Consider the following 25,324-nt stretch of genomic DNA (forward strand, 5'->3'; position numbering starts at 1 on the left):
ACTCTGTTCCATGCCTGTCTCCTAGCTTTTGGTGGTTGCTGGCCTTCCTTGGTGTCTCCTGGCTCATAGGCAAAGGCACATGACTCAAATCTCTGCCTCCATCTTCACATCACCTTCTCCACGTGTCTCTCTGAATCCTCTCCTCCTCTTGTAAGGATAGCAGTCATTTGATTTAGAGCTCACCCTAAATCCAGAATGATTTCATCTGAAGATCCTTAGCTAATTACATCTGCAAAGACCGTATTTCCAAATAAGGTCACATTCTATGGTTTCAGGTGGACATACCTTTTTGTCAACCCACCGCACTAGCGTTCCTCACTCTTAGTTTCTGTGGGTTTGTTTAGAAATGAAACTCAAAACTTACGGTTAGTCATTAACCTCTTACTTATCTTGCCTGAGTAAAAGCCAAACAGACTTTAAAATGTAGGCATATAATCTGTAAGTTTGCTGTTAATTGTGTTCTTGGCCCATATTTTCATTCCATTCTGTCCTCCCCTGCCACCCTATCAGCTCCTTGAGCTGATCAGTGACTTCAGGGAAGCCAGGCCAGTTTGGGTGTGCAGAAGGAACGTTGTAGAGACAGAGCTTCTGTAGAAACCAAATTCTAACCCCATAAACAAAGGTACTTACAAATTGATGTATATTCATATAGGAAAGCAGTTGTCACTTTTACAATTAGAACAAATAATCTTGGTTATATAAACTGTGTAAATGTGCCCAAGTACATCTATATTAAAACTTTTCTTTGAAAGCATTAGCTGTTATTGTTCAGTTTTGCTACTTTATGCTTTTGATGAATTTATCCTTCTGTAGCTTGAAGAAGAAAAAAATGGTCATTGTTGAGTATTATCTTCGATGAGCAGAATAAAAAATAGAGCTGTTTTTACTTTTTTTTTTTTTTAATTTAATATATATTTTTGGCTGCGTCGGGTCTTAGTTGCGGCTTGTGCGCTTCTCTCTAGTTGTGGCATGTAGGCTCCAGAGCGTGTGGGCTCTGTAGTTGCGGCATGCGGGCTCAGTAGTTGTGGGCGCGGGCTTAGTTGCCCCGCTTCCTGTGGGATCTTAGTTCCTCAACCAGGGATGGAACCCGTGTCCCTTGCATTGGAAGGCAGATTCTTAACCACTGGACCACCAGGGAAGTCCCCAAATAGAGCTGTTTTTAGAGGGACGTTGACAAAACTGTACATTTAGGGGAAGAATATCAAGGTAGTGACGACTGGAAAACATGCTGTATGAGAAATGGTTAAAGTATTTGAACGTGTTTGGCCTGAAAAAAAAAAACCAGGGTAAAATTATAGATGTTGTGAAAGAGTTGAAGGACTGTGTGTGGAGGAGGTGTTAGGTTTATTTCAGAGAATTCTAGCAGGCAGAATCAGGATGGATTGGTGGAAACACTAGGTGTGTGTCATCTCTTAAAAGGAAAAAACTTTCTAACAGAGCAGTTCCAATCTAGAATGGACTGCCACCATATGAACTTGTGAAAGATGAAAATTAAGATTAAAATTAAAATTAAGTGTTCTCTGTTAAGATGGAAATTCTGCAGATGCCAGCATGGGCTGAGTCAGTCAACTGATAAGGACCCTTTCAGTAGCCTGTGAGTTGCTTGAAAAATTGGACAGAATGTCCATTTAATTAAATTTGTTCCCATAGCATCTCACTTTCATGTAGAAATCTTATGCTTATAAATTGTTTTCTACCCAAAAAACGTTTTTATATAGAATGTTTTTCTTGTTCCATTGAAATTTGTAGATATTTCTGAATCAAGAGGAAAAAAGCAAACAGTTAAGGAAAGAATTTGATATCTTTAAACAGAGGAAAAATCCTTAAGATTGAAATCTTAGAAAACAAAGAATTAGGCTGTCCTGTAACTCTTGTGCTCGATCAAAGCTCACTATGTACTTTTTATTTATTTATTATTTATTTTTGGCTGCATTGGGTCTTTGTTGCTGCGCGTGGGCTTTCTCTAGTTGCGGCGACCGGGGGCTCCTCTTCGTTGGGTGCGCGGGCTTCTCATTGCAGTGGCTTCTCTTGTTGCGGAGCACAGGCTCTAGAGCGCAGGCTCAGTAGTTGTGATGCACAGGCTTAGTTGCTTCGCGGCATGTGGGATCTTCCTGGACCAGGGCTCGAACCTGTGTCCCCTGCATTGGCAGGCGGATTCTCAACAACTGTGCCACCAGGGAAGCCCCCTATTAATCTTTTTATTTAGAGGATTCTGACATCTTTAACATTTTAAATTGGAGTAGACCATTGTTATCACTCAGTCATAAGAAGTCAGTAGAAATACCCACTGTAGAGTGAAATCCAGAGCAGCTTAAAAAAATGATTTTCAGAAATTTTTGTAAAAAGCTTCTAACAGAAATGTATTGATATCATATGTCAGCAGATGCTGATTTGAAAGATGGAAAACAGGGACCCTTTATTAATCTCTTTTTCTTTAAAATTTTTGATAATTTTGTTATCCTTTTATTTATCAATGATTTAATATATCCCTTCTTTGTTCAGAATTATTGAATGTCTCATTCCTGGAATTCTGCTACATTTTAATTTATTTACTACCTTACTAGTAACAATAATATTTTCTATTTATTGATCACTAATGATGTTTTCCAGGTACTATGATAGATGCCTTATTATAATACCTTTATTTACCTTATAAACAGTGTCCCTCAAGACAGGTACTGTTATCCCCATTTTACCAGTGAGGTGAATAAGATGTCTCAGAGGCTCAGAGGAGTTGTGTCTTGTCCACATTCACATATCTCATTAGTGACCGAGCCCATTTAAAGCTATATCTTTCTTAAAGTGCTCTTCTTTCAGCTTCGTGAGTTTGCCTTTGAGCAGACAGGAATGTTAGACTCTTTCTTGTTAGGTACCTCACACACACTCCTGAATCTTCTGAATGAGAGAAGAACTGAGTCACATATGTTTCTCGAAGTCTGGTCCTAGACATTAATTTGCCTTATGTTTTTAGTTATTAGTGTTGAAGTCTCCACCTCCATTACAAGTGACTGGCATCTTCAGAGAGATTTAAGCAGGAAAAGAAGCTGCTGTGCTCTTCTTCTCTCCAGTTTGAGCTTTGATTGTCCGTCAAGAGAGAGAGATGAGGCATTGTTACTTGATTGACATGACTCCTTCAGGGACCAGAACTTAGCAGAGCATTTACACCATTTGGATGGAAATGTTTCTAAACTACACTGTAATGTGAACCTGCTCTGTACCTGCCAAGTACTGAACATAGTTTAAATATTTCTGGTTAAAGTTCTGCCCCTCGTATTGTTCCAGTGATGACCTTAAAGTTGATTGAAGTGTAACCAAGACTGTCCTTCACCAAGTACTCACACGCTCTGAATTTTAAGGTCATGTTTCTGCATGTCATGTTTTTAGATATCTTTCTTTGCTGCTATACTAATTCCTCTCTTCCCACTACTACAAGCAAATTATTTTATCCTAAGCTGCTATGGGCTAGGAAATCAAAATAATTAGAGGTTTAAATAAAATGAGTACCTTGAGTTTGAATGAGACTTGACAGGATCTCTTATGAGCAAATATACTGAGCTTTAGTGCACAATCTTTGTGTTGTGTGTTTTAACTTCCACTGGATAGATAAAATTGTCAGGTAAGTGCCATTTTGTCTAACATCAAAGTGTTTTTGTGCTTTTTTTAAACAGAGAAGAAGATACAGAAAATGAAAATGAAAAGAAAATTTGGTACTACAGCACAAAGGTCCAGCTTGCAGAATTAATTGACTGTCTAGACAAAGATTACTGGGAAGCAGAACTCTGCAAAATTCTAGAAGAAATGCGTGAAGAAATCCACCGGCACATGGACATAACTGAAGACCTGACCAATAAGGCTCGGGGCAGTAATAAATCCTTCCTGGCAGCAGCTAATGGTGAGAGGGAAATTTTCTTATTTTACTTTTTGTTACATTTCTTGGTATGAAATCACTACAAAATATGAAAATATATTAAAATTTTCAAGTATGATTATTTTATTTTAATTGTCTATATTTCATTTTCTCAAGAGAACCTTGTTCATCCTAACATAAATTAGGGATCCTGTGCATTTTAGTGTTTTGTACCTTGCCTTGCTCATTACTGATATTCCCCAAATTATATTTGTTTCTTTAATTCAAGAATTTTATTAATAAACCTTTTAGGGAGTCCTATTTTTAATTATGAGAAATGGTATTCCTTTAAAATTTACTCTTTGCTTTCTTTTTTTCTAATAAACTTTTAATTTTAGAATAATTTTAGAGTTACAGAAAAGTTGCTAAGATAACACAGAGGGTTTCACGTACCCTGCAGCATGCTTCCCCTATTGTCACTATCTTACATTAGCGTGGTACATTTGTGATCACTAATGAACCAATGTTGATATATTGTAATGACTTAAGTCTATACTTAAATCAGATTTCCTTAATTCTTATCTAATGTCCTTTTTCTGTCTCATGATCCCCTCCAGGACACCACATTATATTTCGTTATCGTGTCTCTAGGTTCCTCTAGACTGTCACAGGTTCTCAGCCTTTCCTTATTATTGATGACCTTGACAAGTTTTGAGGATTACTGGTCAGGTATTTAATAGAATGCCCTCAATATGGATTTGTCTCATGTTCTTCTCGTAGTTAGCCTGGGGTTGTGTATTTTGGGGAGGAAGACCACAGAGGTGCAGTGCCCTTCTCATCATCTTATCAAGAGTACCTGCCACCAACGTGACTTATCACCAATGATGTTAACCTTGGTCATCTGGTTGAGGCAGTGTTTGTCAGGTTTCTCTGTTGTAAAATTACTCCTCCCACCCATACTGTGCTTTTGGGGAGAAAGTGGCTACGCACAGCCCACCCTTAGGCCGTGAGGAGTTATGCTGCACCTCCTTGAGGGAGCATTTATCTGCATACATTGTTTGGGATGTTTCTGCACAGGAGATTCGTCTATTCTTCCTTTATTTATTCAGTCATTTATATGAGGATGGACTCATGGATATATATTTTACACTTTGGGTTATATTTTATTTTATTTTATTTATTTAATTTATTCTTGGCTGCGTTGGGCCTTCATTGCTGCGCGTGGGCTTTCTCTAGTTGCATCGAGCGGGGGGCTACTCTTTGTTGCGGTGCGTGGGCTTCTCATTGCGGTGGCTTCTCTTGTTGTGGAGCACGGGCTCTAGGCACGTGGGCTTCAGTAGTTGTGGCTCGCAGGCTCTAGAAGAGCACAGGCTCAGTAGTTGTGGCGCACGGGCTGAGTTGCTCCGTGGCACTGTGGGATCTTCCTGGACCAGGGCTCGAACCCGTGTCCCCTGCATTGGCAGGCGGACTCTTAACCACTGCACCACCAGGGAAGCCCTTGGGTTATATTTTAATTACTACCTTATTTATTTTGTGGCTCAGCATTTTGCTTTTTAAAAATTCTTTGCTTTTTAACAAATAATGAATGCATATGATATTTTTAAAAAGTAAATAGTACAAAAGATTATAACACTGAAAAGTCAGTCTCTCTCCTTCTTAATCCCCAATTTTAGCTTCCTTTTTTCAGAGACGACCATTAATGCCATTGTTAAACATCCTGCCAGATGTAGTTTGTGCATGTTTACTAAGTATCACCTGTATTTTCTAACAGTACCTTTTAATCTTAACATAGATAACATGGTTAGGTAAGACTCTGATAGTATACTTAAACTGCCTGTTCTCCTCTTTTACACATATTGATACTATCTGCTATACATATAATCCTATTAATTTCCTCCATTTTCCAGTTACTGAAAAAGTCCCCTATTCTCTATTTGCTTAAAAATAGATTTTTTATATTTAATAAATGTATTTAGTTCAGCTGTATCCAAGCTTGTTCTCATATATTCGACATCAGTATTCTCTTGAATTCATGATTATTTTTGGAGAACAATATTCACGGTGTCATATACAAATACTGTTGCGCACAAATACACTTTGTCTTCAGAAACTAGCAGACTTAGTTACCAAGGGTTATATTTATTCATATCTTGTACTTGGAAGTATTTTTTTGTTAGATCTGTTTTTTAAAATGTGTGTTTTTTCCATCGGATAAGTTTCACTCATCAGAATTCTTTGGGGAGGTTGATAATTGCAGTCATATTGATATAATCCCTTTCTCACTCCCTCCCCTCCGTACTATAGATCAAATAATAGGAAGTTTTATTAATTTCAGCCAGGTTACTTCCCCTGTTAATTTCCTTTCATGAATCCTGGCATTCAAACTGACAAATCCCTTTTTTTCTCTTGCATTCTCAGCTTTAATACAATCAAAAAGAACCAGGCAGCCCTCTAAAAAGCAATGGCGAGTGTGTTTTTATCAAGTGTTAAATTAGAAATATTTTCTAGAGTGAGCTTGTCTGTGTGCAAAATTGTATATGTAGTATCAATTAAATAAAGAACAAAGCCAACATAGGAATGGATAATCAAAATGTTTAGTGGCCTAGTTTGGGGGAATGTAAAACTAAAAATAAACATGCAGAGGAATTGGTTAATTTCATTTTGGATTATAATGTGATGGAACACTGTACATTGGAGAATTACTTAAGGTACCATGCAAAAACAGTACCTGGGTCATTGAGGTACTTAAATTCTCTTCCTCAGAATAACCAACTGAGTGAATAACCAGCTTTTATCACTAAAAAATAACCAATTAGCATAGTAGGATTATAGTTAGTTTCCTTTTTATATTTTTCAATTTTTCTACAATAAACATATTATATTTCAGTATAATTCAGCTTGTAATGTACTTTTTAAAATTTTTATTTATTTATTTTTAGCTGCATTGGGTCCTCGTTGCTGCGCGTGGGCTTTTCTCTAGTTGCGGCGAGCGGGGGCTACTCTTCGTTGTGGTGCTTGGGCCTCTTGTTGCAGAGCATGGGCTCTAGGCGCACGGGCTTCAGTAGTTGTGGCACGTGGGCTCAGTAGTTGTGGCTTGCGGGCTTTAGAGCGCAGGCTCAGTAGTTGTGATGCATGGACGTAGTTGCTCCCTGGCATGTGGGATCTTCCCGGACCAGGGCTCGAACCCGTGTCCCCTGCATTGGCAGGCGGATTGTTAACAACGGCGCTACCAGGGAAGCCCGGCAGGCGGATTCTTAACCACTGCGCCACCAGGGAAGCCCTGTACTTTTAAAAATTAGTTAAACCTTTCGTAATAATCAAAAATAGCAGAGAGAGCTTTGAGCGTTAGGGCACAGTATATTCTTAGAAAGTTAGGTGGCCAAATCTTGTGTGCAGCTACCCTCTTAATACAACTGGAGTTAATTTAAATAAGGTAAACTGCACCTTGGATTTAATGGTGAGATCTAGACAAAAAGTGACATTTTTCTTCTCTTTTTCTTCCCTCCTTCCCACCTTTTTTTTTTGCTAAGGTGCAACCAACCTGGTACTAGAGGTGGAGGGATTCACAAGCATTGAAAATTGATGGGGAAGAAGGGGAAACTAACATGTTTGAGTACCTACTGTGGGCCAGGTGTTCATCTAGTTGTTATACAAGCCTTTGATCCTCTCAACAACTTTCTAAGGAATGTATTGGCAATGAATTAAACATTGAGATAGAAGAATTTCCCATTAAAACACTGGTCTGCCGTCATTACCTTTATTTGCTCTCTCTGGGAACCAAAATCTTGGCTATGATAGTTTAGGAGCATCCAGCCTAGGTAAATACCCAAAATAATATCTAGCGGTTTTCTTTAACTTGGGATTTTATGAGATTAAAAAAACAAACTACTGGGCTTCTGAAATAGCCAAGAATAATTTGCAGTATCGTAGCAGTGATTTCAGAATCACAGTTCATCCTTATGACTTTACATTTTTAACTTCACAAATAGCATAAATCCTTCCAACTTTTAAACCCTCTGGTTTTTATATACATATATGACCACTTTAGGAGAGTTTAATTCTATTTTTTGGTAGTTGAATTTTTCTATTTTTTCCTAATATTTTTTGAAAAATTTCAGATATACAGGAAGTGGAAGAATTATACAATAAATACCCATAAGCCCATCATCTAGATTCTACAATTTATTATATATTTGTAACTGTAAATTGTTTTATCATATACCTTTTTGGTGACTGTGTTTTATAGTGCTTTATTTTGTTTGCTTGAAGGAAGTTTATTTTTGGAATAAATTTTTCTGAGAGGAGATGATTTTTAAAGTTTGGTAGGTGAAGTCTTTCTGTTTAATTTTGAAATATTCCTGCAGAGTATAGAATATACATGTTTATAGAATATGCATATTTATTGTAGATCAGATACAACCTAAACTGATTATTTTTTCTTTCATCCCTTAATGTTTTTTTCCCCCCCTGACCTTCTTGGTCTATTTTTCTTATGGCTATGAGTGCCATAGGTTTTGAACTGAAAATACAGACATATAGACTGATAAATATTTGTATACTTGATAGAGTAGGCAACAAGATAGAATATTTGAAATTAGAACCTTTATAGAAAATCAGAGATCTTTGGTCATCCTACCTGTGCTTTTTATCTAATTTAGATGATCTAATTTGTAGGTTTAAAAAAAAATGTTTAATCCCCATTAAATGGCATGAGGGAAGTTGGGATGAATGTGTTAACATTTTGGTTTGGAAAAGCTGGCAGTTGAAGATCAGGGGGGAGCTATGTTTGAAAGTAAGAAATAATATGGCTCTAAGAAAAGCAAGTAATTGGTAAATAAATTTTCTTTTTCTAAATAAAAAGTTCTTTAAAAAAGAGTGATTGAGATACTTCCATTGATAGGTTTAGTGTACTTAGCAAGAGTAAATGCAGCTCGGGTAAATAGGAACTGAAAACAGTATAGATGTATAGATAGGTAAAAGGATATAAGGAAATGATGTAAAAAAGGATCCGGGGTGACTTGGATGACGAAGAAGACAGAAAATATACCAATTAGGATTCCTTCTGTTTGAAATTGTTGTCCTACAGATGTCCTTAGATGTTCATATAATCATTGGCTTAGAATTCTTACAGGAATTAGGAGTAGAGAAGGTGAGAGAGAATAAGGAATTAACTCCAACCGCCTCAAAAGTAATCACTTTACCAGAGAGGTCAGTGTTTTCCAGTGATGACTTTACAAGGTTTTTCTAATCCTAGGAAACCTACAACTTAGGAAATATTGATGAAAGGGAAGGTAGAGAACATTTAAAGAAAGGAAATGTAAACAAGGAAATTTAAAAATCCATAAAGAAGTACCATGGGTGCATGGCATTGGCATTAAAGACGTTTCTTCTTGTTTACAAACGTTGTACTCTAGTTGGTAAATTTATTTCTCATGAGAGTACAATTTAGCAATTCTGAAACTGGTTTACTGTGTATAACAGGATTGACCAAATAAATATATTGTAATGAAAACAGAACTTCTGTCAGAAAAGTTACAAAAAAACAAGAGAGCAATGCTTGAATGAACCACACACATACCCCCCCCACACACAGATAGATACAGAAACAATAAAGATGTATATATACATAGGTTAGTGTACATATATATATTTTCTAAGTCTGTTGGTGCCCCAGTAGTACCAAGTACACATAGTGCCCAGATCGCAACTTCTAAATCTCATTCTCCAATTAAAAAAAGAATCAAGACTCCTTGAGAGATGGTGTATTCTAGGGCTGGTGCAGAGAAAATACAAGGTGAGTCTGGAACATCTTGCAGTGCTGGAAAGTAAGGAAGCACAGAAGGAAGGAAGGAGGGAAGGAAGTGTGTTTAAAGGATACAGGACTCATGTGTTTAAAGGATACAGAACTTACCTGGAAAAGCTCTCAATGGCCAAAAGCTGGACCGATTTGAGCAACAAAGTAAAAAATGATAGTATTGGATCACAACCCAAAGAACATCATTAATATACAGGAGTCTATGCTGATATAACTTGTGGTCTGCACCCATGCCGTAGTATCACTCCACCCAAGTTGAAAGAAAATTAGAGCCATTAGGGATTTAGTGACTTTCAGAAAGTTATGGGACTTCAGAGAGAAATGTTTCCAATGGGCCTCTGTTTTCTCATTTTACAGTGGAGGCCTGAAGATTTAGTAGCCTGCCCCCAGGCTCACGTAGTTAATTCAGGTCAGATCTGCGCTAGGTCCTGGGTCTCTAGGTTTTTGTTACTGTACCACACTGCCCAGACTGTGGGTCTATGTCAGCTTGCAGGTTTTCTCCTGTGGCAGAGGATATCACAGTAATCTATATCAATCTCAATTTTAAAAGATAGGCTAACTTTTCTTTCTTTTTTTAAAAAGAAATTAGAGCCTATATTAGCATGTATTTTCTAGAAGTGAAGATAACCAAATCGATTGAGTTCTCAACATCAAAATGTTACTGGTAATCTTGATCCTTATTTCATAGTTCTTAATGCTTTTAGCAAATTTATCTTTAATAACTTGTATTGAAACTCTTAAGTGGCATTTGTAGTACTTTTATACTTGGTATATATGGAAACATAATTTTTTATTTGTTTTATTATAGAAGAAATTTTGGAATCTATAAGAGCCAAAAAAGGAGACATTGATATTGTTAAAAGTCCAGAAGAAATAGAAAAGGAGAAAAATGAGACTGAGAATAATAACTCCAAAGATGCTGAGAAAAGCAGAGAGGAGTTTGAAGACCAGAGTCTTGAAAAAGACAGTGATGACAAAACGCCAGATGACCTCGATCCTGAGCAAGGAAAAACTGAGGGTAAAAACATTATTTGGTTAAAAAGAAATATTTCATCAGTGTTATTTATGAAAACTCCAGTTTTACTTGCAAAATGAAGATGAATCTTTTTTATTGCAAACGCCTATTTAATTTTACATTTCTGAAGAGATTAGGATACCCTTCCTCCTTATAACATGTACAGTCATTGTAATGAGTTTTATATATTGGTGGATTTACTATAATGTTATACCCATATCTCTATTTATACTTCTTAATAAGGTGCCATTTCCCTATAAGATTTGTTGGTGAAAATCACTGTTTTTATACCAGAATATACACTTTTGTATGTGATATAATATGTTCCTTTTTATGTTAACTACTTAAAATTCTTAATATATCAAATATTCTTAAATACCCTTTGGATTACCTGCTGCAAAATTATCCCAGAATCTAATTGCTTCAAAATGGCCATCGAATAGAAGCCAGGTTTTTTGGTGATCATTCATTTTTAGTAGCTGACTGATGTGGCCATTTGTCCTAAAGCAATTTTAAAGGATATCTTTAAAGTTTTGTTGTGCATTTTACTGTAGAGCCAACAGAAGTTGGGGATAAAGGTAACTCTGTGTCAGCAAATCTTGGCGACAACACAGCAAATGCTTCTTCAGAAGAGACTAGTCCCTCTGAGGAAGGGAGGAGTCCCGTGGGGTGTCTCTCAGAAACCCATGATAGCAGCAACATGGCAGAGAAGAAGGTGGCATCTGAGCTCCCCCAGGATGTGCCAGGTACAGAGGGCAGTGTATCAATGCCTCTGTAATGGGGGGGAAATCCTTCCCTTTAGTAGTAAAAGCTGAATGTCACCTAAAACTTTAAAGTATGTGTTCATTCATGCTGCTTGCTTACATAAGTGCCATCCCTAATTGCTAAGTTGTCACCTAACATTTGGAGTTTGACAGATGTTCTTGCATTTAGTGCTTGAAACTCATCATAATCTTCATGCTTTTTAAAGTTCATTTAGCTGTTTTTGTCTAATAGACTTATTTTTATATTTTATCACCAGACCATAGTGGCAGATATTTTGGTTTTAAGTACTCACATACTAATGGCTCAGTGTTGAATGATTTGACCATTCCAATTCTGTATGTACTAACAGATTAATTTTATGTTTGCATGTGGTCATGTAAGTTTTTTTTTAACAACATCTCAAACCATAATGTTATAATAGAAAACCATTGTCACAATATATTTTGACATGAAAATGTAAGTTAACCAGTAATAAATATTTTAAGCTTTTTAAAATTAAAATTATACTCAAAGTAGTTATATCACACCAAGAATGTTATTATGCCTTTCCTTTTGCCTTTTTTAAAAATGAAAAAAATTTTTTTATTATTGGAGCTGTGTGTATATTTTTGAAAAACAAATTAGAAAATTTAGATGAGCAAAACAGGAAAAGAAATACTGGTAATCCTATCAAAAGTCAATAATTATAGTTAATACTGTATTGGAAATCCTTAAAGAATTTTTCTGTGTATTATAAGAATGTCATGTAATTCTTTCCTTTTTTTTTTTCCCCCTATCTTTATTTTAGCCATTCTGGTAGGAATGTAAGGATATCTTATTGTGATTTGAACTTGTAGTTCCCTGGTGACTAAGGATGTTGAGCACCTTTTGTGTGTGTGTGTGCACGTGTGTGTGCGTGCGCGTGCCTATATGTATGTGTGTGTGTGTGTGTGTGTATGTATGTATATATATATATATATATTTGTCATTTGGATAACTTCTTTTGTGAATTGTCTGTCAGTTCTTTTGTTCATTTTCTATCAAGTGGTCTGTTTTTTTTAATATTTTTTTTATTTTTATTTTTTTTAAGTGGTCTCTTTTTTGTGTGTGTGGCTGTTTCATTGGCTGGGCTAAGTCAAGTCCCTCTACTCCATCCTGACTGGAAGCAAAAGTTTCTCCATTGATTTTTTTAAAACGTGTTAACCCAATCTCATCATATTCCTGGAATAAATACAACTTGGTTGTGATATGTTCTTGTTCTTATGTATTGTTGCATTCCATTTTTTAATATTTTGTTTAGGATTTTTGCGTCAACTTTCATGAATGAGATTGACTTGCAATTTTCTTTCTGTGATAATGTCTATGTCAGGATTTGATGCCTAGATTATGCTGGCCTCATAAAATGAGTTGGTACAAGTTCCCACTTTTCCTTTTGTCTGCAAGAGTTTCTGTGGGTTGGTGTTATTTATTCCTTAAATGTTTGCTAAAGTCTTCTGGTCCTGTAGTTTTCATTGTGGGAAAGTTATTAATTGTAGATTTCATTTCTTTGGTAAATAGTAGGCTATTCATATTTTCTGTTGTTTTCTTGTGTCAGTTTTAGTAAATTTTATTTTTCTAGGAATCTACCATTTCATTTAAATTTAAAATTTTATTGACATAATAACATCCTATTTTTTAAATGTCTATAGTATCTGTAATGATCTCTTTTTTCAGTTGAGAAATTGGTTATCTGTTTTCTCTTAATCATTTCATAAGACTATTAACAATTTTTATGAGTCTTTAAAAAAACAACTTTGGGCTTTGTTTATCCTCTCTATATTTTTTCTAGTTTTTTATCTTATTTTTATTTCATTCCTTTTATTTTTTTTCATTTTTGTGAATTTTTCTTCCCTGTCTTTTTTTTTTCAAAACCACTCTATTGAGGTATAATTGATATACAAAAAGCTGTACATATTTAATATATACAACTTGATGAGTTTGGAGATAAATATATACCTGTGAAACCATCACCACAATCTATGACATAAACATATCCATCACCTCCAGAAGTTTCCCATACCCTCTTTTTTTTTGTTGTTTTTTTTTTTTGGTTGTGGACCATTTTTAAAGTCTTTATTGAATTTGTTACAGTATTGCTTTTGTTTTATGTTTTGGTTTTTTGGCCGTGAGGCATGTGGGATCTTAGCTCCCTGACCAGGGATTGAACCTGCACCCCCTGCACTGGAAGGCAAAGTCTTAACCACTGCACCACCAGGGAAGTCCCTCTCATACCCTCTTTTTTTTTTTTAACATCTTTATTGGAGTATAATTGCTTTACAATGGTGTGCTAGTTTCTGCTTTATAACAACATGAATCAGTTATACATATACATATATTTCATACCCTCTTTATTATTTTTTTCTTCTAGCTTCTTAAGGTGGATGCTTTGATTATTTTTTATTTTTTCTATGTCTGTTGTCAAGGCTATAAATTTCCCTCTATGTACTGCTGCTGTAGCTGCATCTCACAAACTTTAATATGTTATTTTGTCTTTATCATTCAGTTTAAAATACTTTCTAATTTCTATTATGATGTGTTTTTTTTACCCATTGCTTATTTAGAAATATATTGTTTAATACTCAAACATTTAGAGATTTTCTTTTTCTTTTTTTTTAAATTAATTAACTAATTTTTGTCTGCATTGGGTCTTCATTGCTGTGCGCAGGCTTTCTCTAGTTGTGGTGGGTGGGGGCTACTCTTCCTTGCGGTGCACGGGCTTCTCATTCCAGTGGCTTCTCTTGTTGTTGAGCACAGGCTCTAGGCACACGGGCTTCAGTAGTTGTGGCACGCGGCTCAGTAGTTATGGCTCTCAGGCTGTAGAGCTCAGGCTCAGTAGTTGTGGCTCATGGGCTTAGTTGCTCTGTGGTGTGTGGGATCTTCCTGGACTAGGGCTCGAACCCATGTCCCGTGCATTGGCAGGAGGATTCTTAACCACTGCGCCACCAGGGAAGTCCTAGAGATTTCTAGTTATCTTTTTCATTGATTTCTAGTTTAACACACTGTAGTCAGAGAACATTCTATACATGATTTATGTCCTTTAAGATTTGTTGAGGCTTGTCTTGTGGTCCAACATTTGGTTAATGTTGATAAACTGTCTCATATACACTCGAAGAGGATATCTATTTTTAGTTTTGGGGTACAGTACAGGACAACTAGGTCAGGGTTTTAATTGTTTTGTTGAAATCTATATTTTCGCTATTTTTTTTTCCCTCTATGCAAGATAATTTTTTTTTTAACGTCTTTATTGGAGTATAATTGCTTTATAATGGTGTGTTAGTTTCTGCTTTATAACATATGCAAGATACTTTTAAATTATTTCTATTTACTGTGGGGTTGCCTTTTTATCTTTAAAATATTTTTAGTTTTTGCATTATATAGTTTGAGCCTGTGTTATTAGGTGCACATAATTTTTATATTGTTGAATTAACTTTATCTTTGTGAAATGTCCTTTATCTTTAATAATATTACTAAACTACAGCAGCTTTCTTTTGATTAGCGTTTGTATTGTATATCTTTTCTGGAATAGAAAGATACTTAAAAATAACCCGAGAATTTAAAATCTCTTTCAAAATACATCTACTTTAGAATTTCTTTAGAAATATATACACACATATGTATACATATATATGGATATGCATATTTATTTATTTCAAGCTGTATTTTGTCAAGTCCTGTCAGAGAGCACTATCATTTTCTTATGATAGATGACATTATGCAAAGGAAAAATTATAAGTCTGTGGTCTAAAAATCTAAAGGAGTGAGAACATAAGAAAAATGGGCAGATTTCATGATTTCAAATTGGGTATGATTCAGAAAGATTTTATGTGGCTGAGATTGAAGTTTAAACTGAAAAGTTGGGCCGTATTTTGGGAAATGTTTGTAGACATCACTTAAAAAAGTTAATCTCTGAATATCTGTTCCTCAGGTTTTGCCCCGCTGCATCTGTATTCCAGACATTTCATTTCAGTTCATGAAAATGGTTATGTTGCCAAAAACGACCCCTTATAGCAAGTGTACTGTTTATTATTCAGTATAACTTCTTTGTAGTTAACAAATATCTCAATTTCAGAATTACACTTTTGTTCTGGATTTTAGATTAGAAACTTTTGTACCAGATTGTCAGTTTTTCAATATATAAGGAGAGACAGGGGCATGTGTCTTTCTAGCATCTTAACCTCAAATATACTATTGAGAATTTCTATTCAAACATATAATGCAGACAGCGTTTGTTTTATTAAAGCTATGCCTCTAGATTTAATGCCTGGGATGAAGAAAATAGCAGCCGTAGATAAAACTGGCTTTATTTCCATAACTATTTATAATTGCTTTGAAAGTGTTTCCATGGACATATTGGAAGTCTAACATCTGTAAGGTTGAACTATAAGAACATATTAATTTAACCTGTTTCTTAACTTTTTGGGATAATGACATCTTAAAAGATAGTACTTTGCTTTAGGTTTGGATTTTATTATAAGGAAATTAAGTGGGTGTAAGAGGCTGCTGATACTGGATGCTGAGCTGATGTGTTTCCCGTTTACTTTTCCCTCATTGAGTTGATTGATAATGGCTTTTGGAGGTTCTGCAGCTAAATATTACGCTTTTGTTTCTTATTCTTTTAAATGTGTTTGGTTTTAGCTTCTAGTCTAGAATATTTGAACTGTGAGGCCTATTGGTAGGGGATACCTTCTTTGTGGTGTTTTAAAGCAAATGCTTGAGATTTCTTTAATCCTAATGAAGTAAGGATGTAAAGAGTTCTAGAACAATTCCTCTAAACTGAAATGGAGGAAAACTTAAGGCAAATTAACTTGGGACAAGTCAACAAAAAAGCTCTGTAGTATGAGTTATGGTAGTCCTCAGCTTGTTAGCACCTTGAAAGTTTAAATGGATAGATTCTGAATTCAGTTTGCTTTCAGTGGGGTAATAGTTTTTTTTAAGATCAAAATACCTTGGGATGGGATTGATTGCCTATTCTTTTATGAAGTACCATTATCTTCCTAATAGCAGAGAGCACTTTCTATGAAGTATTTTAAGATATGATTAGGTGGAATCTCTTAAGTCCTATCCCAGAGTTATTGTCTTGGTTAAAACCATACTTGGGGTGTATTGTATGCTGAAATAGTTTTTTGTGGGCTAGTCTAGAACCCAATCACTTTTTATTATACTTCTGTGAGAAAATGCACTCTGAATTCTGAGCTCATAAATGAGGGGATGTCTATATACTGTTTCATTATTCGAGAAGATGATTTTTAGACAATTATAAATTAAGAATACAGCACATTTCAAAACTAGATCTACAGTTGTGAAAGGAATGATTAGTGAGGAATTTGATGCTATTCATGTGAGACTTCTTTTCTTCCAAATATATGCATTTTACAGCATGAGTTAGTTGATTATATTACTGGTTTGCAGCTGTCAGATTTTAAGTTTGCCATTTCTATCTTTCATATAAAATTTTCTTATTATGAACATGCACAAAAGTTAAGAGAATAACATAGTGACCCCTCCCCCATATTTTAACACTTAGATTAGAAAATCATCAATATTTTGTCATACTAGTTTTACTCATGCTTTTTTTTTTTTTAAACTGCTTTTTTGAGTGGGGAGGACTCAAATTTTTAAAAATCGCCCCCCTTTGACCCCAGATGTACACTATTAGATAAATCATAATCCTTAGTTAATTGCACTCATCATTGGTCATTGCATAGTCCCCCTTAATTTATTCATTCACGTTTGAAATGATCTTATTAATGAAGGAAATACCTAGGAACCTATCACCCAAAACAGAAGTCTAAGTCCTGCTTTGAAACTCACCTGTATCGAGCCATCTCCCCAGTCTCATTGCCTGCATCCTTCTACCCTACCTGAAGTGATTGTCACCCTAAATCCTGTGTTCACTAATATTTTCTTTCCTTTTTATGACAGAAATCCAGTAGAATTAAGACTATTGATACTAGAGGTCAAAGTGATGTATAACCCACGTAACTGTTGCTTCATTGAGTTGATCTACATGGTTTGCTTGTAACATAAAAACTATGTATTTCTGTTTCGGTTGTTTTAAACTGTGTAGCAAATGTGTTGTGTTAAGTATATCTTAGTAAGTGTATATGTTAAGTATAACTTCGGGGAACTTAATCTTTTCACTTTATATTACTAATATAATGTTGTATGTTGCTGGAGTTCTTTCATATTAACTGTATTACAGTACTCCTCTGTGTAACTATAACACAGTTTATCCCCTTTCCTGTTGATGTGAATTTGGGTTGTTTCCTTACTGCAGTATTTTAAAGCAAATTCCGGACATCATGTTATATCAGTCCTACATACATTTTTAAAGAATATGGACATTTTCTTATATAATTACAGTGCCATTATCATTTTAATAAAATTGACAGCAATTCCTTAGTATCATCTACTATCCAGTCAATTTAAATTTCCTCACTTAAAAAAAATTTTTTTAAACATTGGCTGTGTTTTAAATAACTCCAAATAAGATCCCCGCATGACATGACATTTGGTTTTATGTCTACTGAGTCTCTTAATCTAGAGCATTCTCCCCTTCCCTGACTTTTTAAAGAATCCTAGTATATCCTCCTATGGAATATCCCACATCCAGGATTTTCTTTCCTTCTTCTTAGTGTTTAATTTGTTCTAAAGGCTTGATTAAATTCATTTTCAACTATTTTTGGCAAGAATACTTCATAAGCTGTGTTCTGGGTATTTCACATCATATTGCATCAAAAGGCTCATCATGATGTCTGTATGTTTTACCTTTACAAATTCTAAGATAGATCAGTGAGTTCAAAATCAGCTGTCTATTTGGAAGTTATAGTATATGATTTCTAATTCTATAATTTTTTCAGTATTTTTTTAACTGGAATTCTTCTGTAAAGAATTTTCCCTCATTAACTAAGTCTATTTGAATACCTTGAAATATAATTAGAGCAGAAATAAATGCTTAATTATTTCTCTTAAAATCTGATTTTCAGAGTCAGGAGTTGGTGTCCAGTTACCTTCAGTGGTGATTTTTGAGTTATGAACTTTGGGGGGAGGGGCATGATTTTCTCATTTTAAGTATCTGTTTGAACTCATAGGTCTTTATGTATGCAGTTTGTTTCAGTCAGTTGTAGTTATCATTAATTTGGTTATATTGATTTTCAGGAGCCCCTTTATGTTGGCTTTTGAGTCCTTTTTGCTGTGTATGACCCCAGTAGTCTCTTTTGCTTTTTTGCTTTTTGGCAGAGTAAGATGTATGCAGCTTATCTTATACATTTCTTACCCCAGACCTCGAATCAGTAATTCCTGCAAGAAGCCCTGGTTCCTTATTGTGGGGAATGATATTTAGAGACCATCATCTGGACCCAAGAGTATTTACTGCTCTTGGGCTCTCACTGCCTCTAGGATTTTTTATTGGGTAGTGTTAGGAAATACGTATTTTGGAAAAGAAAAAAACCAATTCATGTTGACATTTCAAATTCAGATTGAGGATTGCATACTTAGTTTCTTTTTTTACACTTGTATCTCTTTTCCTTTATACTGAATGCCTTAGTTCCTGACAACAGTAACTTAATTATATACTTGCTTTATCCTGTTATAGATGTCCATTAATAATATATATTATTTTTATAATTATTGTTAATATCTTGATGTGCATTAATAATAGTAATAAGAAGAAATGATTTAAATAGCATAGTAATTTCATAATACCAATATTATTGCTCACAGTAAGGCTACTGAACCGCATTTAAGATTTTTTTGCAGCTCTTTATCTTTATACCATATTTCCAGTAAGAATGTATAGTCAAAATTCTGTGTTCCAAAGTCACTTGAAATAATCTTTTTCTCTGTGTGGTTATGCCAACAACTTGATACACGATTAGGCTGTTTTCTTTCAGTTTTTAGGGGCTGCATTTCTAGCTTGAATTTTTAAAAAATGTAAAACATTTACATGATTCCAAAGTCAAACTTTGTAACTGTTATCTATTCAGAGAATTTTCACTTTCATCCCTTCCCTCTCTAGGTAACCATTTCCTTCCTTTCCCTTACAGGTAGCCATTTTTATTAAGTTTTGGTTATTCTTCTAGTGGTTTTTTCTTTTTCATATAGAAAAGCAAAATATGTGCATAAATTCATATTTCTCTCCCTTTCTTACATGAAGTTAGCATACTCTAAGTACTGTTCTGCATCTTTCTTTTTACATTTAATCTTGAGATCATTTCATATGTGGATATAATGATTTCCTCAGTCCTTGTTATGGTGCATGATATTTTATTGTATGTACCACCTTTTATTCAGCCAGTGCCGTATTGGTGGGCATTTTGTTTTTTCTGGTCTTTTGCCATTATAAATAGCGCTACAGTGAATACCTCTGTAAATATCAGTAAATAATTTAGTATTTTTGCCAGTGTATTTCAGGGTAGATTTATGGACATGGGATTGCTAGGTTAAGAGTAAATGCATCTGTAATTTTTCTAGATATTGTCAGTTCCCTTTTATCCAGTTTGCACCACTTTACAGTCCTACAACAATGTGTGGCAGTACCTCTTAACCCACTGCCTCTCTACCTGAGTGTATCGTGAGACTTGGATTTTTGGCCACTCTGGTAGCTGAGAGGTAGTTTCTCTATACAATTTTACTTTGCATTTCTCTTACTTTGAATTAAGTGAGCATATTTCCATGTTTAAAGGCCATTTTTCTTTTTCTTTTTTGTGGCTGAATCGCATGGCTTGTGGGATTTTAGTTCCCTGACCAGGGATTGAACAGGGGCCCTTGGCAGTAAGAGCGCGGAGTCTGAACCACTGGACCGCCAGGGAATTCCCGCCATTTTCATTTCTTTCGTCACTGTTTATATATTTTTCCCATTTTTCTATCAGGTTGTTGGTTTTTTCACTCAAAAAAAAATTTAGGAGCTCATGATACATTACAGATAGCCTTTGTGATATACTGTCGACAACTTTTAATTTAGGGGATTAATTTAAAAGGTATCTTAATAGTGGCAAAATGAAATGCACAGGGAGGCTCTAGATTTCTGAACTGCCGAGGAAAGACCTAGGCTTTCAGTTCGTGGTAGCATTCATTTTGATATACTTTTAGGAACTATACTCTTAGTGATACTATTATATTGGTCTTAAAATTAACAATCACTTAGGCATTACCTTCTAGTTAAATTTGGGGGTATAGAATTCAGGCAGAAAACCTTAGAGATAAATAATCCTGTTTAATTCTGTTTAGAATACTGTTTGAATACTTTTTGAAAAGTAAGAATATAAATTTCAGATTTTGAGGGATTTTCTTAACAAAATCAATTCTGCAGTATCTGGCACATCATAAATTTTGTGAGATTGTTATATCACTTTATTATTCTGAAAGACTGTCTGCTGTGTACTATACACTAAGGTGATAAGAGCCTGAGTTAATACTGGGAGACTTAAAAAAACAATTCATAGGGTGTTGTTTACAAATTTCTTTTCATACATTGCATTATTCATACATGAGCAGCTTTTTAAAATCCAGCTTTGTAATGCAACCCTAAAACAATTAAATGTCTTTTCTGACAATTAGTTGTTTTTGATGTGATTTCCAATTTAAAAATCAGGTATTCTATTTTTCTAGAAGAACCTAACAAGACATGTGACAGCAGTAACACTAGTGCTACCACTACCTCCACCCAGCCTAATCTGGAAAACAGTAACAGCAGCAGTGAACTAAATTCTTCCCAGAGTGAATCTGCTAAGGCAGCTGATGATCCTGAAAATGGAGAAAGAGAATCTCATACACCTGTCTCTATTCAAGAAGAGATAGGTAAGAATACACTTCATACATTGAAAGGAGCTTTTTTATTTTTTTAATTTTTAATTTTTTAAATAAAAGTTTGATGGGGGGTGGGAAGATTTGGATTTTCTTTTCCTTTTTTTTTTTTTTTTTAAACACAAGTGACACTTGCACTCAGTGTTTTTCTTTTAAAAAAATTAAAAAGCACTTGGGAAAAAATACATCTTTTTCACACCCCCTCCCCAAAGGTAACCACCATTATTTGGTGTGTAACATTTTATATCTTTCTCCGTGCAGTTACATTAATGTATGTATGTTTACAGAAAGTTTTTTTTTTTTTTTTTAAATATAAACGGGATCATTCTGCATGTGTTGTTCTGCATCTTGCTTTTTTCACTCAGTAATACATGTAGGGGTTCTTTTCATGTAATAAATTGATTTTATTCTTTTTTTAACTGCTGCATGGTACTCCACAGTACAGATGAACCATAATTCATTTACTATTTCTCTATTAATGGACATTTAGGCTAACAGTTTTTTCATTATTACAACTAGTGGTGCTTTTTAACATCCTCACCATATATCTCTGTGTACTTGTATTTCTGGCAGTATAGATACAGTAGATGGAATTGCTGGATCATATGGTAGGTACATTTAAAAAATAGTGATGGCTACTGCTTAATTGTACGTTAAAAGGAATTTATACTAATCATTTACATGTATGTGTATTTCTTCATTTCTCGCTAAATTTGACATCATCTATCTGTTACATTTTTGCCAATGGTGAAAAGTATTTCATTTTAAAATTTGCATATCCCTGCTTACTAATGTGGTTGACTTTCTTTTCATGTGTTTGCTGAACTTTCTGTGAATTGCTTATTCATATTTTTTGCTGATTTGTTTCTACTGAATTTTGATATTTTTCCCAAATGAGTTTTAGGAATGCTTTATGTATTGTGGGTATTAATTTTTGATTTTACCTATATATTTATATAGTCATTGCTTGTTTTTAACTCTTTCTGTTGTTTTATAAAGAAATTTTTACATTTTTTATGCAGTTAAATTTATCAGTCTTTTTCTTTAGGATTTCTCTGGATTTTGTGTCTTACTAAGGAAGACCATCCCTATCCCAAGAACATACATATATTTTACAGTAATTTCACATAATACTTCTATAACTTCATTTTTAATCCTTCTGGTGTATAATTTTGTGTATGATATGAGATGGAGATCTGTCTTAATTAGAACCTTTTCAATTGCAAGTGACCAAACCAGCTTAAACTAGCTTAAGTGAAAAGGGAATTTAATTAGCTCGTATAATTGGGAAGTCCAAGCCATCACCAGGCATAACTGGACCTCCAGGTCTCAAAACTCTTTCCATTTTCCTCTTTCTGTCTCACCTTTTGGATCTGCATATGTTTGTGTGTTAACCTCATTCTCTCCTAATACAGACAGGCTTTCCCCAAGTGGCAGGGAAGATGGCATCAGCGGTTTGTATTCATATCTTTCCAAGGTCTGTGACCCAAAGGCGAGGCCCCTACTCCCGCTCCAAATCACAAGTCCTTGAGGAAGGAATTTGAGTGGCCTATCTTGGACATATTGTTCCTACTCCTGTGGCCAGGGCAGGCAAGGTATTATGATTGATGGCTCCAGCAAAAGTATATAATTGGAGTGGGGTAGAAATGGTTTTCCAAGGAAGGAGAGATGCTGTGAAGATAGGAAACAGCAAATATCCACAGTTCCACCCTAGCTCAGTACAAACGCGTGTATTCAAATTAAAAAATGCCTCTGCCGAACATAATGGAAAGATCTCACCCACAACTGAAAATTTTTTCAAAAACTTCTCTCCCAAAATGAACATCTGGTAATTTTAACTGTATCTAGGATTTCTGTGTATTGTGTGTATTATTTTGATTATGTCTGGTTGTGGCTTATCTTGATCTGACAATCCATGAGCCAAATTATGAACTTAACTACCTGTGACACTCATTAACCTGATGGTGGACGGTGTTCTCTGATAAACCTGGCGGCCCTTTTCTGGGAGGTTTTCTGGGAGAATGGATATGGATGAGAAGTGAGAAGCATACGGGAAGATCCCCCTTCTGGAGGCCATTCTCCTTTAACAGCCTAGATCCAGCTGACTTCTGTCAGGGATGGCCTGCTGGAAATTGCTGTAGGTTTGAATAATTACACATCCCAGTGTGACAGGTTTGGGGTTTTTTTCTGGCAGTAACACCCCCTTATAGATTGCCTGAATACCCAGCTAGTACCTAATGCCCAGAAACTTGCCCAGAGTCCCTGAGGGTAAACCCCCTCTACTTGCCCAGTTTGTCTGCCCCAGCCCCCAGGTGAGCGAAGTCTGTCTAGGCTCCTGTCTCTTGACTCATTAAACAGTGAGTTAGGGAGGCTAGGGCCAGGCAGCTCTGCACTCAGCCTCCAGGCGGCATCACAGTGATTCACTCCTTTAAACAGGAATGTGGCCTTTGGGCAGGGTGTGCTAGACGATGACCTCCACTCTTAGCCTTGTCCCCTCTCTCTGCTCCTTCAAGTCGTACCCCCAGGGACGAATTTTCTGCCTCCTTTCCCTTATTTGCACTAAACTTAGCAAGTGGCAAAGGATTGACTCTCACCTGTTGGATTGTTGGCTCTAAATTGAGGCGCTTAATTTAGAAAGTGCTGTGCCATTCCCTTTCTGCTTTTAGGAAGTCTGGCCTTGACTAAATGATGTCTAAAAAGTCTTTATTGTAGGACTTCAAAGACAGTCCCAAGAAGTAGCCACTATCGGGAATTCTCTGGCAGTTTAGTGGTTGGGACTCCACACTCTCACTGCTGAGGGCCCGGGTTCAGTCGCTGGTTGGGGAGCTAAAATCCCACAAGCCGCGTGGTGTGGCAAAAAAAAAAAAAAAAAGGTGCCGCTGTAGTTCATCGTGTTGGCACAGAACTCTAGCATGGGTACAATCATGGTCTGAGAGCCGAGAGAAAATCGTGGATAGTCTAACTAACCAACTGCTTTGCTACCACACATTGAAGGTTACTAGCTTTCCAGCCTGAGATGGCAAGATACCCAGTACCCCTACCCCATCTTGATTTAGTCAGTGACATATTTTCTGCTTGGTTTTTCATTTGCCAGTGCCACACTGTCTTAGTTTTTAAAAGCTTTAAATTAAGAAAGAAAAATGAGATCTTGTTCAACTGTCTGGCCAGTGGAAATTGGATAGTGATGCAATCGTTTTAGAACGTATAGAAATTTTCAGCTGAAGTGAGATTTATGGAAAAGCAGAAATTGCTCCTTGGCAGTTAAATCTGTCACTTTAAAAAATTAAGATAAAATGTGAGAGGCCTTTATTATATTTAAAAAAGCTAATGTAGTTGATTTTCACATGTACAGTTATCTGCATACACAGATAATTATCTAGATTCTTTAGGAAAAAATTCACTTGGCATTTATGTTTATAAGCTTTAAATTATTAGGTATTTAAACAGAATTTCAGTGGAAATCTTTCTAAAATTAATTATATCCTTTACTTTTAATACAGAAATCCATGTCGAATATATAAGGCAATATTTTATTAGTGTGCATTTTGAGTTATGTTTGTTACTTGTAAATCTGTAGCAGCCCTTCCTCTTTTCTAGTAGCTGAGCTTTAAAACAGATTACCTGGCATGTTTGAATTTTCTGTAAAATAATAAATGACTCACAGTAAAGTTCTGACATACTTTCTTTGGAGTAAAACTTTAAGAATTAATGCATTTGCTTTGGCTATTCAAGGACTTTTTATTTTCTGGATCTTAGTTGTCTATCAGATAGAAGTTTTGGATAAGTAAGGTGTTATTACTATATGTAATTTACTTACTGTTAGCAATTACTTTTGGCTTTTTATCTGATAACAGGTGATTTCAAATCAGAGAAGTCTAATGGGGAAATAAGTGAGTCTCCTGGAGGTGGAAGAGGAGCGTCTGGTTCAACTCGGATTATCACCAGGTTACGGAATCCAGACAGCAAACTGAGTCAGCTGAAGAACCAACAGGTGGCAGCCGCAGCCCACGAAGCAAATAAATTATTTAAGGAGGGGAAAGAGGTGTGTTTTTTTCTGTTT

The 25,324-nt window shown here is 35.4% G+C and overlaps 1 protein-coding gene across 12 annotated transcripts in view; it reads left to right on the top strand.

Moving 5' to 3' along the window:
- The window catches only part of BPTF (bromodomain PHD finger transcription factor), a 145,317-nt gene that overhangs the window by 45,687 nt on the left and 74,306 nt on the right, over positions 1 to 25,324 (top strand). For 7 of the 12 annotated variants that reach the window (XM_036836120.1, XM_036836117.1, XM_036836122.1 and 4 more), the window contains exons 3-7: positions 3,669 to 3,892; positions 10,471 to 10,680; positions 11,232 to 11,423; positions 21,070 to 21,258; positions 25,119 to 25,306. In XM_036836120.1, the coding sequence (XP_036692015.1) occupies positions 3,669 to 3,892; positions 10,471 to 10,680; positions 11,232 to 11,423; positions 21,070 to 21,258; positions 25,119 to 25,306 (1,003 nt within the window). The remainder of the gene's footprint in view (positions 1 to 3,668; positions 3,893 to 10,470; positions 10,681 to 11,231; positions 11,424 to 21,069; positions 21,259 to 25,118; positions 25,307 to 25,324) is intronic. The other 5 variants (XM_036836126.1, XM_036836128.1, XM_036836119.1 and 2 more) reach the window with 4 other exon arrangements.

The sequence above is a fragment of the Balaenoptera musculus genome, chromosome 20 (assembly GCF_009873245.2).
Source record: "Balaenoptera musculus isolate JJ_BM4_2016_0621 chromosome 20, mBalMus1.pri.v3, whole genome shotgun sequence".
NCBI classification, from domain to species: domain Eukaryota; kingdom Metazoa; phylum Chordata; class Mammalia; order Artiodactyla; family Balaenopteridae; genus Balaenoptera; species Balaenoptera musculus.